At 27.6% G+C, this 20513-nt stretch overlaps 1 protein-coding gene across 1 annotated transcript in view; it reads left to right on the top strand.

The window, feature by feature from the left end:
- LOC100210131 (alpha-catulin) overlaps positions 1-20513 on the top strand; it is a 42096-nt gene that overhangs the window by 14826 nt on the left and 6757 nt on the right. Inside the window, exons 6-10 of the mRNA XM_065798935.1 lie at positions 2294-2458; positions 4773-4988; positions 5194-5268; positions 6079-6237; positions 13921-14013. Coding sequence (XP_065655007.1) covers positions 2294-2458; positions 4773-4988; positions 5194-5268; positions 6079-6237; positions 13921-14013 — 708 coding nt within the window. The remainder of the gene's footprint in view (positions 1-2293; positions 2459-4772; positions 4989-5193; positions 5269-6078; positions 6238-13920; positions 14014-20513) is intronic.

Raw genomic sequence — 20513 nt, 5'->3', positions numbered from 1 at the left:
GAGAAAATCAACTTGATTTTATTCCTGAAAAGCATCCAATTTTTGGATTTCCAGAAAATAATCCTTACTTATTTAAACAGTGGGTAGTATTTATCAATCAAAAGTTATGTTAATTTATCAATCGAAAGTTAAACCCCAGTAAAGATTCATCTATTTGTGCTAAACATTTAAAAATTGGCAAAAGAGTAACATTAGTTTGGGACTTTAATCTCGTTCCAATTATTTATTGCTTAATTGAAAAAATACTATCATTATATACAACTACATCGAAAGGTATATAGTCACTGTCTGTCTGTCATCCTTCATGTCATCTAAAAAAGATGAATTTCACTGTTTAAATGATTTAATTTCAACCTTGAAGGGTATTTTAGAAGTTACTGAAACAATTGTAGTTGATGAACTTATGCATGTTTCATTGTTCTCTAAATTATCTTATGTTCTATTGCCTTATGTTCTATTGCCATGGTTTCAAAATATTGGCTGTGTATTGCAAAAAAAAAAAAAGTGTATTGTAGAATTTTTCAGCCTATTTAAGAAATTATGTAGAAGAAAATAGTTTGTCAAACAATTTCATAACTGAACTCAATAAAAAAAAAAAAAAAAAAACTAGTTGATCAGCCAAAGTTTTCATCAAATCTTTTACGATATTCCCTTAAAATTTATTCTTGAATGTACATCAGTCCAGACGAATTGACCTTCATGGTTGTCCTTATTTTCAAATACATACAAAACAATTTACTAAATTCTAAATGTTTTATAATCCCTGCTTTTCATTTTGATTAGTTTAATGATGTTATTGATGTACATGCTGGTGAAATATTATGAAAGTCACTTTGTAACGTATTTGATAAAGACCAATTACAGTCAAATTTAAAAAATGGTTCAAAGTTATCTTATAAATCACTTCATTCTGGAGATAATAAACAAAAGGTACCACTTGTTCTTGTAGTATTTGTTCCCACAATTTCAGTAGCTACTAAAAATTATTTTCCAAATAGGGCTGATTCCTCAAGATTCCACAGGCAAAGGAAAGTGTCTAATTTATCAGACTTTTATTATATTTGTCAAACAAATTTTATACTTTATACATACTTCTATACACAAAAACCTGTCTAAAAATTATAATTTTTATTGAGGTAAGTGTGGCCAATCATGCTGTACAATATGTATTTATGTTTTGAAAAGTTACCCTTCTAATTTTTCGCTCCAAAAAGCAAGATATCCGGTCCTGTAATTATAGTAGGTCATGATTGTATCTTACAAGTAAATTTTTAAAAATTTGAAACCATTTATAAAATCCATTTATAGAAACTAAAAATTTAAAAAAGAAACTACCATATATAGAAACTAAAAAATGTCTTTTCAATTCTTAAATTGCAGATTTCATAAACTGACTCATCAAAAATCCACTTTTTATATTTGCAATTTTTTAGGTTGTTTAGGTAGCCATTATGTAAAAAATGTGACATTCTAGAATTATATAATTATCAAAGTTTTATTAAAGTAAGTATAAAGTTGTATACAATAAAAAAAACTAGGTTTTCTGAAATTTTGCTTTTAAAATATAGTGCTTCAAAGTATGAACAAAACATGTTTTCCCTACTGAAGTATTTTGAAAAATCAGAAATTTCAAATAACCATATCTCATGAACCACAAAAGATTTTATGCTGAAATTTTCAAAAATTGCTTTTCACATTGATATTAACCAACCCACAAAGTTTCATCGAATTCTGAGGGGGTCCATGTTGAACCTTGGTCTATTTGGCATGGAATGACTCAATAGTGTTTCTAAGAGTATGAGTTTAAAAGATTTTGCATGATTTGCGCATGTAAGAGTCGCAAAAGTCTCAAAATACAAATGATTATTATACATATAACAATTATAATTGATATATAATTATATTCTACAAAATTGTTTCCCCATAAAATTAATATGAAAATAGTTTTTTCTTAGATAATTATAATAATTATAATATTTTATAATTATTATAATTAATATGAAAATAACATTTTATATTAAAAATATTATTTTATTATTACTATTAATAATAAGAAAATTTTTTTCTCAAATAATTTTAATAACTATAATATTTTAAAATAATCATAGGTTTAACATATATATTTATAACAATGGTCTCCTTTACTAATACTGTATAATTATTTTTATATGTAGTTCTTACTATTACTTAATAATCTTATTTTGGTTAACTTATTTTTTTATTACTACTAAAACGTTATTATTTTAAAAATACTTTCTAAGTTTTATATAACTTGTTTTATCACATACTTCAGGCATGTTTGCGGCATCCAGAATCAGAGCTTGCTAATGGAAATCGAAAATCTGTATTTAAAAATATGCGCCAATCAATGGATATTTTGAAATTAATTATCAGAGATAACGTTGCTCCAAACTCAAATGTTAGTCATGGGATCACATTAGATTTTCTTGATGTTATGGTAAGCGATTTTATTTTGATTAATTATCAAATTTAAAATATTCTAATTCTTTTGTTTTTTTCTTTTTGCACTATATTTATCTCCCCGAGGGGGCAACTAACTTGTCAACTCTGACTCGTCTAACTACCATCTCATAAGTCTTCTTCCTATAATAAGCAAGGTTTTTGAGTCTTTATTTAACAATCATTTAATCTCTCATCTTGAATCTAATAACTTACTTTCTGATCATCAATATGGATTTCGCTCTTGACATTTCTAAAGCTTTTGATAAAGTTTGGCATTCTGGTCTTCTCCATAAGCTCTCTTCTTATGGTGTATCAGGTAACATCTTTAAAATTATTGAATCCTTCCTCACCAGTTGTAATATAAAAATTGTCCTTGATGGACACCACTCTTCTTCATACTACCATTTATTCTTGTCCTGATAAGAAACCAATACTCTCTGAATGCTTGGTGGGGGCAGTTGAGCTTGAAAAGAATCTTACTTCTGCTACAACATGGGGCTCTCAGTGGCTGGTCAACTTTAACTCAGACAAAACTCAATTTTTTCAGCTAATCATTATTGTAACAATCTAGATTTTTCTATATTTATGAGCGGTAATATACTTGATGAGTCATTTACCCTTCATCTTCTAGGATTAACTCTTACTTCTGATCTTTTTTGGAAACCATATATCATATGCATTGTATATGCATTGTAAACATAGTTGGACCTGCTCTTGCAGCCAACCTCCAACCATTGTCACATTGCCATAATGTTGCTTCTCTTTCTCTTTTCTTTAAATACTATAATGGGCGCTGCTCTAAAGAGCTAGCTTCTCTTGTGACATCCATTAAAGTTCATTATCATGTTACTCATCATTCAATTAAGCCTCATCCTTTTACTGTGACTGTTCCTAAGTGCTCCAAAAACTCTTGTTTGTCTAGTTTTTTTCTTCAAACGCCAGTTCTTTGGAATTTGCCCTCCTTCATTTAGCTTTCCAGGTTCATATAATTTGCAATCTTTTAAGTTGTCTGTTAATTGTTATCTTTGTCTATAAACTTCATCTTTTCTCTTCCAGTAACTTCCAACTCTAATAGTGGTTGATTGCAGCCTTGTTGGATGTTAAAAAAAATAGGAAGACTACTGTTTTTTTTAATTCCTGTTACAATTCTCCAATACACCACTCCTTCATTAATTTTATTTTTCATTTATCGTTATCGCAATAATTTAGATCTTCCTATATTTATGAACGGTGATGTACTCGATGAGTCACCTACTCTTCATCTTCTAGGATTAACTCTTACTTCCAATCTTTCTTGGAAACCATATATCAAATCAGTTGCAAAATTAGCATCTGCTAAGGTTGCATCTCTTTATCGAGCTCGCCACTTTCTTACTCTGGATTCTATTCTCTATCTCTATAAATCTCAAATCCGGCCTTGTATGAAATACTGTTGCCATATCTGGGGCGGTTCTTCTGATGATGCCCTTTCTCTTTTAGACAAGGAACAAAAATGCATTGTAAACATAGTTGGGCCTGCTCTTGCAGCCAACCTCCAACCATTATCACATCGTTGTAATGTTGCTTCTCTTTCTCTTTTCTACAAATACTATAATGGGCACTGCTCTAAAGAGCTAGCGTCTCTTGTGCCATCTACTAAAATTCATTTTCATGTTACTTGTCATTCAATTAAGTGTCATCCTTTTTCTGTGACTGTTCCTAAGTGCTTCAAAAACTCTTATTCCTCTAGTTTTTTCCGAGAACATCAGCTCTTTGAAATTTGCTTCCTTCATCTTGCTTTCCTGATTCATATAATTTACAATCCTTTAAGTCGTCCGTCAATCGTTATCTTGCTCTACAAGCTTCATCTTTTCTCTTTCAGTAACTTCCAACTTTAATTAGTGGCTGCTTGCAGCCTTGTTGGAAGCGAAGATGTTTAAAAATTAAAAATTAAAAAAAAAAAAAAATTTAGTTTATTTATTATGCTTATTTAAATTAAAAGTTATTTTTTTAAGCTATGTAAAGTGTTTACGTTAATTTATATTTATTTTATTTATCTTTAAGGGGGTTGTTCATAAATTACATCGCGCAATTTTTGACTTATTTTGAACCCCCTCCCCTCCCTCTGTTTCCCTTTTTCTTCTTTGTCACAACACTGTAGCTCTTTAGTAACAAATCCTATACAAGTCATCACATAACCACAAACAACCATCTGCAACCCCATCATTGATATAACATATCATCCCCATCATTGTGTGACATAATTTATGGAAGACCTTTTATTTATTTATCTTATTTTTAATTTTATTTGCTTACTTTTTTTGTTTTAGGACCTTATTGAGAAAGTTCCTTCCAACTCTTCTGAGACTGTGCAGTTTATAGAACAGCTTTCTGAGGCTTTAGACAATATTACAATAGATATGGAAAGTGTAATTAATGTTGGGCAAATCAACCCTACAAAAAAGTTGAACATGAAAAGTTATATTAACAAAACAAAAGAACTCGATAAAAACCTACGAGCTTGTTTAAAGGGAAAAAAAGATACAGTATGTTTTTGTTATCAAAATTCTTAAAGAACTAAATGTAGATCAGATCATTCACCTGTTTCATTCATATTCATTTTGAGTTACATAAAGAAAAAAAATTTATTTTGAAATATCCAATAACATGAAGTAAAAATCAAACGCAATAGGAAATCTTTACTTCAAGTATCTATTAGTGTGTAACCATTTAAAAAAAATTTTGTTTTAGATACCCAACAGCATGAAGCACTTAAAAGAAATCTTACCAAACATCCTAACCATTCTGCAAGACCTGAAGTTTGAAGTTAGTTTTCTCAAATTTTTTCAAATTTAATTTTGTCAATTTTCTATTTCAATTGATGTTTTTAAAAAAAATTTTAACTGCAATATCTCGAAAAATTTCTGGTCTTTAAAGTTTCAGTTTTTGAAAACCATTAACTCTGATTTTATGGAAATGGCAAATTTTTTTTTTACAAAAATGTTAAAAACACAAAACAAGACAAAAAATTTGTTATATTTTCTAATATTGCTTTAATTGTCTAATTTTCTTAATATTGCTGTAGTTTTACTTTTTTAATTATAAAAAACTTAATTTTACTTTTTTTAATTGTTTATCGTTTTGATTTTACAATATTTTGTATAAATAAACTATTAAAATTGACAGACTTTGTCAATTTCAAGATTAATGAAAAAATATTTTTTATTGAATACTGATTATTGAATTTTATGTCAATTACAAGATGAATTAATAAATATTTTTATTTGAATACTGATGAATAAATATTTTTTATTGAATACTGATTATTGAATTTTATAATAATAAGAGTTTATAGATTTAATGAAGTGGGAAATTAAAGACCAGAAATATTTCTGTGTAACTATTTGTTGTCACTTATATTAGTCCTTGATAATTTTGTGTATTCTTATATGTATTTATATCATATGATATAATTATTATATTATAGTTTTATATAATTGTAAACTATTATTGTTTTATTGCGGTGATTTGTTATATATATATATACATATATATATATATATATATATATATATATATATAATAATTTTTTTTTCAAATCTAATAACATGCCTATAACCAAAAATTTTAAAACAGCTAACAGCTGCTACTAAAGAACAAGTTGTGCAACTGTCAAAAATATTTGAGTATAAAAACTCATTACGGCAACTTAAAGCTGCTGCATTGGCCGAAAATAATGCAAGCTTAGATGCAGAAATAAAAATATTGGATACAGAATTTCAAAAGCTGCAAGAGGTATTTTAATTGCTACTCTTCATTACTAATCCATTATAGTTATTTATTAGTTTATTGTTATAGTAAAAATTTTATGTTTTTGTCAGTGTATTCTATATACATTTATCAGGACTACCAAAAAGTCCATTTATAAAATAAAATAAAATAAAAAATTTTTCTCAGGGATGTGGAGTCATAAAAAAATTAGTACCAACTCCAACTCCAATTGCTGAAATTTTCAGAGTACGACTCCAACTCTGACGCCAAAGCTAAAAGAATATGGAATATATGAATATATGAAAAAAAAAGGTTAAGTATTTTGTACATTCATGTGCAAACTGAGAAGTTTTACTGTTGGAATGAGAGTCATGATTTTGTTTAGCGACTCCGACTCTGCTACAAATGTCGCAACTCCAACTCCACAGTCCTGATTTTTCTTACTGCGAAATTAACTTTATTAGATAATATAATTACTATTATTTATAGATTATATACCACTGTTGTTAAAGAAATCTTATGTGATCATCAATATTGCAAATTGTTAAATTGGGAAATATTTCTTGTCATAAAATTCTCACATGTAAATATATATATATATATATATATATATATATATATATATATATATATATATATATATATATATATATATATATATTAGAAAAATTATAATAGAAAAAAAAAAGTTCACAAAAAGCATCCTCCTCAAGGTTGCCTGTGTTCCTTTATTACCTAGGATCATGTGTACCAAAAATTAGACTTTTTTTTTTAGATATATAAATATATATATATATATATATATATATATATATATATATATATATATAACAATATATTTTGAATAGAAATTAATATGGCAACCACTAGATCTTCTGCTGTGGTGTGGCTTGTTGGTAAACCTACACAAACTCTGTCGACTGCCAGACTTCCTTCAAGAGGGGATGTTCATCGGAGGTTGCTCTTCCATCATATAGAAGAGAAACAAGAAGTGAAAAAAGTGTTCAGGCAACAATTGAATCAGTTCTTGTTATATGGGAGAGAGGAAGAATTCCAACTCAAAGAAGTGACAATGCAGAAAGAAAGTTAAAAAAACTTTATGACGAATATCTGTCGCTAAAAAAACACCGACAATCAAAATTGGACAGCTGTCAAATGAAAGAAGGACTTTTCCATGCTGACCTTGAAGAATTTTTTGATATATCAACCAAAAATGCATCCGAAGTTATGAAAAACGATGAAGATAAAGCATTTTTACATCAGCAGCAAGAAGATCCATTAAGTTGTAGCATGGCAGGAATTGATCGGAATTTAACAGCTTGGGAGGCAAAGAAATGAGTCCGAAAACTAAAATGGAATTGAGGTGTCAAAGCAGTAAAGCGAAACTGATGAAAAAAGCAGAACTCATTTCTTCTTCATCAGTTGACATTGTGAGTGAAAGTAGCTCAAGTTCCTCGGATGATGATGAATATCAGACTCCTTCCGCTTCCAGCACACTGAACACAAGTGGTTCAACAAAAAAGAAGGTGAAAGTTCTAACCAATAATGTTGTATCGTCTCTTGATTGTGTTAATATTTCTGATTACCGTGCACTCTTCGTGGTTGGAACAGTTGCTCAGGCTCTTGGTCACTCTCTAAAAGATTTATCATTGTCATACAGCACAATCTGCAGAGAAAGGCGATCTGTTCGTGAAGCGCTAACTACAGCTGACAAGGTTGATTTCTCTTCTAATGATCCACTTCTTCTGCATTGAAATGGAAAGCTCTTACCTGATATCACTAGTGGTCAAAAAAAAGTGGATAGAATTGCCATCCTTGTGACTGGTGGTGGGGTGGAAAAATTGCTGGGCGTTCCAAAGATTAATCGAGGTACAGGTGAGCAACAGGCTGATGCTTGCATGAAGACTCTTAAAGATTGGAAATTAGAAGAACTTGTTCAGGGACTGGTTTTTGACACTACTTCATCCAACACTGGGTTTAACATTGGTGCCTGCATAATAATAGAGCAGAATCTTGACCGTAATCTTATATGGATAGCATGCAGACACCATGTCTTTGAAGTCATGCTTTCCACCATTTTCATGACTGCATTTGGAGGCAGTGGTGGAGGACCTAAAGTTGGAATTTTTAACCGTTTCCGGAAGCAATGGCCAGCAATCAACAAGGAGGTGTTCACTATAGGGAATGAAGAATTGTTTAACTGATTTTTTTCTCAAACTCCGTCAAGAAATGGTAGTGTATTATGGTGAAGCAATTAAAGGTCAACAACCCAGGGATGATTACTTAAAACTCTTGAATTTGTGCCTTATTTTTCTTGGAGGATCAACTGCAACATCGGAGTTGAATGTAAAGTTTCGGGCATCAGGTGCAACACACAATGCACGTTGGGTGGCAAAAGCTATATATTGTATGAAGATATATTTGTTTCAGGATCAATTTATTATTACTGCAAAGGATAAGAAAGGAATAACAGACATAAGTCTTTTTGTGGCATTTATATACGAACAGTTTTGGAATGAAGCTCTGTTAGCTGAACAAGCACCATTCAATGATGCCAAGCTTCTTTAACCAATTCAAGATTATCCAAATCATACAATTGCAATTAATGCAGCAAAAACTTTTCATCGCCATCTGTGGTATTTTTCTGAACATTCAATGGGATTTGCTTTCTTTGATTCCCGTGTCGACAACAACAGCAAGAGAGACATGGCAAACAACCTGAAACAATAGCCAAAACAGAAATCTCTCAAAAGACTTGATGCTGCCACATTCAACAATTGTCACAGTACTTTGTCTTCCTTCATTACACACACACCACAGAACTTTTCGATCTAATTTTGAAGAATGGCAAAGAAAAAGCTGAATCATTTTTAATGAAAGAATCTTCAGAGTGGGAAATGGATTCAACATATCTTTAAATGAGGTAAAAGGTTCGTCAAATGAAGGTCGTCAACAATTGCGCGGAATGAGGCATAGCACTTATACAAAAATTTGGTTTTCATCTTTCATAACGCCTTCAACAAAAGCGTTATGAAAGATGAAAACCAAAAGTAGTTTCTTCTTTGATTGGTTGATCTTCACCGGAAGGAATTTCCAGTTGCATCAAAGTCTACCCTGATGAAGATGACTGTTGAATGATGAAAATGATTGATCTATTATTGCCTAGTGTTATTACATAGTAGTACAGTACTATATTATTGTTTGTTTAACATTAAACATCCACAATCCACCACATAATAATAAGTAATTGATAATAAAAATTAAAAAAATAAATTTTTTTTTTTTACTTTTTTAACCTCATTCTAAAATGTGACAAAACATGGAAACCCTTAAATATTGTCCGATTTGATTCAAATTTTGGAAAATAATTACTATTGTCATATACTACTGTCATATATGTGCATGATATATATATATGTATATATATATATATATATATATATATATATATATATATATATATATATATATATATATATATATTTATATATTACATGCACTGATATATATATATATATATATATATATATATATATATATATATATATATATATATATATATATATATATATATCAGTGCATGTAATGAATAAAATTGCCCAGCACGATATTTTGCACTCGTAATACTGAAATACGTTATCAATGAGCGCAATAATTTTTCAAACAAATATTTTTGAAAAAATTGACTGAAAAAATGATTGAAAAAAAAATCTGGCACTGCTCCCCAATATAATTTTTTTTTCTATGGGTCTGAATATATATTAATATTAGTATATATAAACTTATACAAATATAATATATAAATAACTTATATACTGATGTATATTTTGAGAAATGCGTTATGAAACTAGTGATGTAACATTTTTTCTTTTGTTTGTGAGCACTCTTCCATAAGTTTTAATTCAAAGTTATATAACAAAATATTTGCTAAACGTATTGCTTATTGAAACTTTTTTTTTTCAATTTTAAGTTGCATTCAGCTTTAACTTATTTAATAAATAGACTTAAATATAAACTGATTTGAAGATACCAGTGAAAGTATTTAGTTTATTAACTTATATTACTTGTAACTTATAACAAAATAAATTATTATTAACTTAAATTACTTGTAGCTTATAACTTATAACAAAAAATACTTGATATCCCAACATTTTGATGTTTTTGAATTTTAAATATAATAGTCATTAATTAATAGAATGTGATTGAACCTCTACGAAATCGAAGCTTTAGGTGAAGTTTTTGTTTGATAAACTTTTTACGCTAGATATTTATTTATAAGAAATTTATAAATATTAAGCAAGATATTTAATTTTTTAACATATAATTTTGGAATTTTCATTTATGTGTTGCAAGTTTTGATATTTTTATTACATGGACTTACAAGCAGCATGCAAAAACAAAAATAGTATTTTGCAAAAAGTACAAGAACTGGACTTCTAGACAGTGGAGTAAAGTGCTATTCAGCGATGAAACTATGATTATGTCATTTGGTACTTGGCATCATTATGTTTGACGTCCTGTCAGAAGACCATAGATCGTTACACAATTCCTACTGTGAAGCACAACTGTGCTTGCCTCATTCACCATTGTACTGTGAAGGTACAACTGTGAATGAGGCAAGTATCTGGAAATGTTGGAAAGCAAGATTTGCAATACAATGCAAATACATCGATGTACCACATTCCAATAAGATGGTGCACCGTACCATACAGCAAAGACAGTTCAATGCTGGTTTGTCAAAAAAAAAGATCAAGGTGCTGGAAAGGCATGGGAATTCACCAGACTTAAATCCAATAGAAAATTTGTGGATGGTTCTTAAGCGGCAAGTGAAACAACATATACCACACACAATGTAAGATTTAGTCTACTGGATTACGTGCGTTTGGTGGACTGAGATTACCAAAGAACAAAAACTGTCAAAAACTAGTCCATTCTATGCCAAAATGTGGTGCTTCAAAAACTGGTGCCTAAAAACATAGGACATTCAACTGAATATTGGTTTATAGATTTTTGTATATTTTTTGCCCTGTGTGAATAAAAATTAGTTTTTTTATATTTTTGGTATATTTTTTGAGCTGGCTAAAGTATTTTGGCCACGACTGTATATATATAGTGTCAGCATTCCACAATGCCGACCTAACTGTTGACCTTAAAGTATTGACCTTAAAGTATAGGTCAGCAAAAAATCTCTAATCTTGCTTCTTTTTTAAAGTAAAACTATTGTGTAAAAATTTTTTTGCTGCTGAAGCAGTATGGGCGCTAATAAAATATTTATTATTTGTTATTTTTCTTTTGCTTTTTTGATAAAAATAGGAAATAATGTTTCTGTTTCAAATGCATTAGTAAATAACTAATTTTTATTTTATTTTACAGAATTCTTTTTTTTTCATGACATTAAAATTAATTAAAAAGTAATTAAGTGTGGTAACTCTGCACTTTAAAACTGTTATTTACTATCTACTGTTAATTACTAGTAGAATATTAGATTAAAAAAATTTAAATTTTTTATGACTCAAGTTAAAGACAATTGAATGTATGAAAAATTTGTTTTTTCCAAAGAACGATTTTAAAATATTCATTTAGAGAAAAACTAACTTCAGCTTGTTAAGTTATGTTTTTCTTTGTATTCTTTTCAAATTTAATAATGATTTTAAAAAATGACTACAATAACTTTTAGTTTTGTTAAGCTTTTTTATTTTAAGTATTATGAAGTTTTAATTATTTTTAAACTTCAATATCTTTATTTATTTTTTTTAAACAGTAGTAAATGTAATTTTTTATTTATATTTTTTAGCCATTAAGTTTATTGTAGTTACCTCTTTTATTTGAAAGGCCCCTTAAAGCACAGTGAAAATTTTTTTTAACTTTAGTAAAAGTTAAATGAACAGAGTTGCTAATATTTAAATCAAAATGGAAATTAAAATAATAAATACGCTTATTGAACTCTTATGTTTTGTATTCAAATAATTATTGTCTATATAATATATTATATTATATATAGACAATAACTATGCGACTACAAGACGAATAATAGACAAACAAGGCGTAAATATTAATAAGGGTAATTACTATTATTTTACTTTTGAAAATAATACACTTTTTGTAATTATAGATTAAAAATTGTTTGAAGTATTTTAAACATAAATTAATAAAATTTTAAACATAAAATTAAAATAACTAAAATAGTTACCTAGTGTTTGAAATGCAAAAATATTTTTACAAATAGTCTAGTATTTGCAAAGCAGAAGTTTATTAAAATGTTAATAAAATAATTTTTCCAACGTAACAAAAGTCCACCACTAAACAATGTATTCAAAGAAAAGCCTTTCACAATGAGATGCTATTTTAATCATATAATTATCTTCGGGTAATAAAGAAATAAAGAAGGTGATACAAAAGGTGAACACAATGATATTATTATTGTGTTCACCTTTTGTAAAACATGTGCAGAGTGTTGTTACATTTACTATCTTACAGCCTGCTGCTACAAGGGAGTGCTGTTACATTGACTGTCTTATAGTCTGCTGCTACAAGGAAGCTCTGCTACATTGACTAAGATTTTGGTTGGGGCAGGCAGTCTCTCAAATAATTAAAAAAAAAAGTTTTTAAATTTTTTCCGGTCATTAAAACAATTTTTAATCAATTTTAAAACATTGATACTTTCTACTTATTCATAGTTTTGTAATAATAAACAGATAGAACATGTACTACTGTATCAATTGACAAATAGATAGAACATGTAAGAAGTGCTGCTGTATTGTCTGAGGGTTTTGGTTTAGGCTGGCCATTTATCAATTTGGAAAAAAAAAAGTTTTTAATTTTTTCTTTTTTTTTATGGCCTTCTAAATTTTTTTTTTTTTTTCTAAAAAAACTTAAAGTTTACATTTTATGGTAATAATTAAAGACAACCTAGCTAAAGTGTGTATGTGTGTGTGTGTATGTGTGTGTGTGTATGTATGTATGTATGTATGTATGTATGTATGTATGTATATATATGTATATATATAAATACATATATATATATATATATATATATATATATATATATATATATATATATATATATATATATATATATATATATATATATATATGGCTGTATTCCAAACAATAGTATACTTTATTATTTTTTATTTTATGATAAAAAAATAAAGGTACACCATTTTTTGGTATACTTTAATTTTTTTTTATCATAAAATGTCATTATTATATATTTTTTAAAATAGTAATATAGGAGATAGGAAACAGTTTAAAAGCTTAAAAAAAATTTTTTTCAATTGATAGATGATTGCCTACCGAAACAAAAACCCTCAGTAGATGTAGCAGCACCTTTCATGTTCTCCCTATTTAAGTCAATCTTTGTAATGGCACTTCTTGCATGTTCTCTTTATTTAAATTAGACAATGTATGTACACTCCCAGCATGTTCCCCTATTGAAGTCAATTGATGTACAATCTGTTTCACTTGTTTTATCTGTTGATAAAACAAAAATGAAAAAAATTAAATAAAAATAAAGTTAAATAATAAAAATAAAAGTATTCTGAGTTGAAAAAACAAAAAACATTATATAAATTTCCTTTCATGTTTTTTTTTAAAACGTTGAAATTTGTACTTAATTTAAATTTTTATACTTTTCTTTATTTTTTAAAATAATTTTTGTTGATGCAATTTTTATTCAATTTTTAAGTCTTTGAAATTAATATATAGGTTTCAAATCTTGTGAAGAATATTTGTTCTAATAGGCCATGCATACTTACAGCCTCAAGACTTGAAGAAAATCTAGTCAATCTATTACCACAGGTTTGAATTTCTTCTAATAAAATTTTTTTGGTTGTTTGTTTACAAAATTTCCATTATATTTATAGCATATAAGTATATATACTGCATATATATGTATATTTATATATATATATATATATATATATATATATATATATATATATATATATATATATATATATATATATATATATATGTATATATATATGTATATATATATATATATATATATATATATATATATATATATATATATATATATATATTTTTATATATATATATATATATATCTTTATATTAGGGTGTGCCATAAAACAACATTTTTTGAAAATGTCTGATGATAACTCCTATATGTGTTCTATGTAATAAATTAATGTTAAATTCAAAAAAATTTTAGGGGTCGCTCAAGACCCCAAAACATCAGACGGGTCCCTAATAATCTTTTATAGCGTATTTATATAAGCATTTTAAGCATTTGCTCACTAGTTTTGCTTATCTTTATCGCATACAGCTTTTTCAGAAAAAGAAGAAAAAACAAATAATAAAAGAAAAGATTTCTGCCCTATGCAAAATCCTCAGTCGATGTAGCAGCACTTCCCTGCGGGTCAGGCTGTTTGATAGTTGATGTATGTACTGAAGTTCCTGGCAGCAGGCTATTTCAGTGCTATTTCAGTGTGACATCAGAGTGCTCATCTAAGCATGCAATGTAAGTTATATATATATATATATATATATATATATATATATATATATATATATATATATATATATATATATATACATATATATATATATATATATATATATATATATATATATATATATATATATATATATATATATATATATATATATATATATATATATATATATATATATATATCCATAATTCGAATTCTTTTTTCAAATTTCGAATGTTTTGAGTATTTGAAAAACAATTAGTGTGAATTATTTTTTTCTGTTTAAAAAAATTATGGCATCAAAAAGACTGCATAGTAAAAATAACTTGAAGTGGAAAAACAATGCTCTTCTAGAATTGGAGAAGAGAAAAACAAGCAAAGAGGTTTCGAGAATTTTTGATTTTCCACCAAACACTCTTTCGACCTGGAAAAAGAAAAAAAGAAAATCTTTGACGCTTTTTGTCAAGGAAATTTGGCTAAACAGGTGAAAGTTGATATATAAATTACCAAGTAAACAAAGCTGTACTTAAATGGTTCTAACAAATGAGAGCTGATAATGTCCCAATTAGTGGTTTGCTGGTAAAAGAAAAAGCTCAATATTTTGCGAAAGAGTTGAGCTTTGAAAATTTTCAAGCTTTGAATGGATGGCTAGTCAAATTTAAGATAAAGTTAATTAATTTCTTATTTTATTTTATCTAATTTTTATGATTAACGACTTTGCAATATATGATTATTTTACAGCTTTTTTCTTTTTTCTTTTTTTTAATATTTTCCAGAATCGGACATTCTGGAAACTTGCAAAGACTTCAAAGTTACATTTAAACATATGTATAAGTTATGTCTGACCAGTTATAATTTTTTTTGTAGGTATGGTATATCTTTCAAAACTGGAGAGGCAAAGTTGGTTAATGAGCAAGCGATCACTCCATGGCTCGAAACCACGTTGCCTACAATTCTCTCTTGATACCCACTTGAAAATATTTTTGATGCAGATGAATTCGAAATTTTTTACCAAGTTTGCCTGACTGGAATGACCGCAGGTAATGTTAAAGGAGAAAGACCTTCAACATTTGTAATTAGAAAATTGAAGTCTCCCAGATGCTTCAAAGGTGTAAAAAATATTCTTTGTTGATATTGTGCCCAATCAAAAAGTTGGATGTTGGCAGAATTATTTAAGGCTTAAAGAAATTGACCAAAAGTTTAGTTTTCAGAAAAGAAAAATTGCTTTAATTATAGATAATTATTCTGCCCATCCTAATGTGCAGAAACTTGATTGGGTGGAGCTTATCTTTCTTCTATCAAATACATCCTCAATCATCCAACCTCTTTTATCTCTTATTATCCGATCTCTTAAAGCAAAATATCACTCACTTGCAGCGAAAAAGCAAATTGCTGCCTTGGAAAAAGAGAAAAAGACACTCAAGTTTTTTATTTTAACTACAATGTTTCTGCTAACAAAAGCATGGAATTCCATTCCAGACCAGACCTTTAATAATTGTTTCAAGAAATCAGGAATACTATTAGAAGCAGTAGAAAAGCATATAATCATTAATTACCATCCTTTCTGTGGCTTAATGCAGAGGAGACTGTAATGAAAAACCTAAAAGATGATTTTGAATTGTTAAAAGCAAAATTTGATGCAGATTTTAACCTCACGGCCAACAGTGAGGTTAAAATCTGCAAAAGTTAGTAGACATAGGTTTCAATGTTTGAATTGCTAACAAATCATCAGATGAGGACATCATTACAGAAGTTTCTGAACATGGTGCTATTGAAACTGAAGAGGAATCCGATAATGAGCGCGTTGATGTTTCTGACGATGCCACAAAACCAAGTTTGAACAAAGCAATGCGTGCTATCACTGCACTTGAAAATTACAGCCTTTATTCTAACTTTAAAGATAACATGACAAAGGCTCTTAAAGATGTAAGTTGTGTCATTGACATGGATTTACAAGCTCATAAAAGACAAAACTTTTTTGAAAATGTAAAAGTTTAAAACACATAATATATATTGCATTTAAGCCTATGAATTACTATTTATTTGTTTGTGTAATTTCTATTCATTACTTTGACGAGCATATTTGAAAAAAAGTCAACTTTCGATAATTTGAAAATGTCTCTAATTAAATTTTTTATTTTTTCCCATTAAATTTGAATTAGAGAGATTGTCCTGTGTCTATCTCTATATACATATATATACATATATATACATATATATAGATATATATATATATATATATATATATATATATATATATATATATGTATGTATGTATGTATGTGTGTGTATATATATATATATATATATATATATATATATATATATATATATATATATGTACATATATATATGTACATATATATATGTGTGGGTGTGTATAACTTTTTATCAAAAGACTTTGGCCTCTAAGATAAGCTCATAAAGTCTTTAGAATAATATTAACTATAATAATAATTCAAATAAAAACTGGTTCATTACATTGAAATGTAATTTTATGGTTTATTTTTATATGTACCTAATGGTTATGTTCTAATTTTTTTAATTTTAAATAAAAATGAAGTTTAAGCTACTGAAAGCAATAACCAAAACATATTTTTTTTTTTTTTTTTTTTATTTTTTTTTTTTTTTACCGACAAAGTAAAACTTTTATTTGGTTGTTTACTTTTAATTTATTGTTATAAAACTATTAAAAAAAAAGTATCAATTTTTCAAAACCAATTAAAAATTGACTTCAAACCCTGCGTTCGTATCCAATTTTTAATTTTCAATAACCTTTAAATTATTTCTGATTATGCTTATAATTTTGTCAAAACACACTTAGTTTACATAGAATGTTGCATAATAGATGTCAAGTCATAAAACTAAAAAAGAAATAATAGCGATCTTTAAAATAATCCTCATAGAACATAAGATTGGGTTGAATTTTATAATCTTTAAATAAATTAACAAAAACAGCTTCAATTATCATTCTCTGTATTGAAAGCTTCAAATAAATTAACAAAAAAAGGTTTTTATTATTCTTCATTTTTAAAGTAATATCATTTTATAACTATTTATAATTAAAAAAATTTTCTTTAGATTTATTTAAATCTAAAGATAAATTATTAATTATAAATATTTTAAATTTCCTTTATGTAACACTTGGTAACCAAAGTTTGGCACAATCTTTGAGCAATTGAAACTTATTGAATTACCAAGTAGATCTTCAATAGAAGAAGTGCACAACTATTGTAATTTGCATCCTGATGATAAAACTAAAATCATTGTAAAGTATTTATTTTGGCTCTAACCACATCAAACATCATGGAAAATGGAAAAACAATGAGCAATGTCTTGTTAGCCTGGATCAGGCAGAAAACCAAAAATTATGACTGCTAATAATATCTCTTACAGATCTTCTGAACAACTAATCTAACTTGTTTCTCCGCGCAGCGGCCTTGTTCGACGAGGTTCGTGTTTCGGAGTTATAGAGTTGAGAGAGGGCTATAACCACTATTAAGTAGCCTCCTCATCTGTAGTGGCCTTTTTGCCCTTGAGGAGGTGAATAACAAAAAAAAAAAAAAAAAAAAAAAAATCTGGAACTTTAACAAGAAAAATTGCAAGAAATTCATGAGCAATCATTTCTGCATTGTAAAAACAATAAAAAACAAAACAAACATTTATTTAAACAAAAAACAAATTCCTAATTACACTTATAAACAGTTAAAACAACTGCAATTAAAGTGTGTTGCAACAGTTAGAACAGTTGCAACTGAAGTGTGGAAGAATTTGTCATTGATGATGATTCGTATTTTACATTTAAACATACAAATAAAAATTTGAATTTGAAAACTCTTAATTTTGTTTAGATAATCCAAAAAGTGTACTAAAAAATGGAAAATATAAATGCAAAAGCAAATTTGAAAAATTCGTGTTTGGATTACTATATCCTTTTGTGGAATTTCTCAACTGTTTATTGTTCCTGCAGGACTGGCAATCAACCAAACAGAGTGTAAAATGATTTTATCATTAAAAGATTCCTTTTATTAAAAAACATCACAGTGATGATGTTTATGTATTTTAGCCTTGGCCTCTTCGCACTATGCCAGAAGTATGACCAAATACTTGTATGAAAAAAATATCCATAATGCTACAAAAGTTGATAATCTGGCTTGTTTCCCAGAATTATGACCTATTGAAAAATTCTGGTTAATCCTTAATCCTTAAAAGCTATATGTATGAAAAATATTGGGAAGTTGAAAATGAAGATCAATGATGACCCTGAGTGGTTAATGTTGACCCAGAATTCATTTTTAGGTCCTTCTTACAGATATTGCAAACACCATAGGCCTTATCTCCCCTTTAGTAAGTACTGCCAAACCAGCGAATGATGGGTCTTTGGCATATTTGTTTGATGTTTTACAATGTTTAAATGGTGTTAAATAACATACACAAGTTATAAGGTTTTAAAATTCATTAAATATAATGTAAACAAATTTATATGATTTTCATAACCGTAAAATTTTGATTTACAACTTTTTGCAGCCTCAAACATCGTTTTAATAGTTGTTAAAATATAGTTTTAACAACTTTTTAAGGTTTTCAACGTCAATTAAAATTAAAGTTACGGCTTTTTTACGGCTTTCAACATCGTTTTAATTAAGTTTTAACAACTCATAAAGGTTTTCAAAGTTGACTAAAAGTTAAAGCTACAACTTTTTATGGCTTCCATAACCGTTTAATTAACTTTTTTTCGAAGTTTAATGGATTTCAACTTCGTTTAATTTAAGAACCTTCGCCTTACAGAAGGCTTTCAAAGTCGAACAAAAAATATACTATTTTGAAAACCGTAGCTATTGTTTTATCTTTGATATACATATATATATATATATATATATATATATATATATATATATATATATATATATATATATATATATATATACACACACACACATACATACATACATACATACATACATACATACATACATACATACATACATACATGTATGATGTACTTTTAGATCATTATCTTGACAAGTTTGTACCTTGACAAGTTTGTACTGCAAATGTAGTTTTTTAAAGATCTTACTAAAAAAATTTTAAACAGACGACCTATGGTTGCATAGAGAAATCAAATAACCAACTAGACCAAATTGACATATTGATTCAAGAAAGTATGTAGGCAGATTATCAAAATGTTTTTGCAAAATTTACAAGAAAGATGCCCATTGAAGTATTCTTTAGGGAGGAATGCTTCATCTTTGTCTCCAAATGCAATAGTTTAAAACAATCAAGTATCTACTCTGAAGTTCACAGGTCTTGCTGAGAGATTAACTGCATTAAAATGGCTTTCAACTGACGATGCAGATTATGCAAAATAACAGTTTAATGAATTTTTTGGTGCAGAATGTGTTTAATTTAGAGTTTTTGGAATGATAATAAATAAATTTGAGTCCTTTAATGAATTAACTGACTCTGTTTATAAATTTCTTGGTGTCTATTTGCACAAAACTCAAAAGTATTCAGCATTATGGAAAGTTTGTGCTAACATTTTTGTTTTATCTTGTGACCAATAGGCAGTAGAACGAGGATTTAGTGTTAACAAGAAGTTGTTAGTTGAAAATCTACAACAATGATATCTTTTTTCCTAAAGAATAGTTTAAAACCACATCAATTCTCATAACATTGTTAGTCATCAGCATGAGCTTCCTAGTGATCTTTTAAAAAGCTGAACGTTAGCATAAAATAGGTACAATTCAGTGTTAAAGGAAAATAAAGATCTTAAATTGATTGATGAAGAATTTGTAATTATAAAGACACAAAAGAATTTTTTTGAAAAATGCATCAAAGTTC

Source organism: Hydra vulgaris, chromosome 06 (genome assembly GCF_038396675.1).
Source record: "Hydra vulgaris chromosome 06, alternate assembly HydraT2T_AEP".
Taxonomy (NCBI): Eukaryota; Metazoa; Cnidaria; class Hydrozoa; order Anthoathecata; family Hydridae; genus Hydra; species Hydra vulgaris.
Note: the sequence above shows the minus strand (reverse complement) of the source record. Positions and strands in the feature narration are given on the sequence as shown.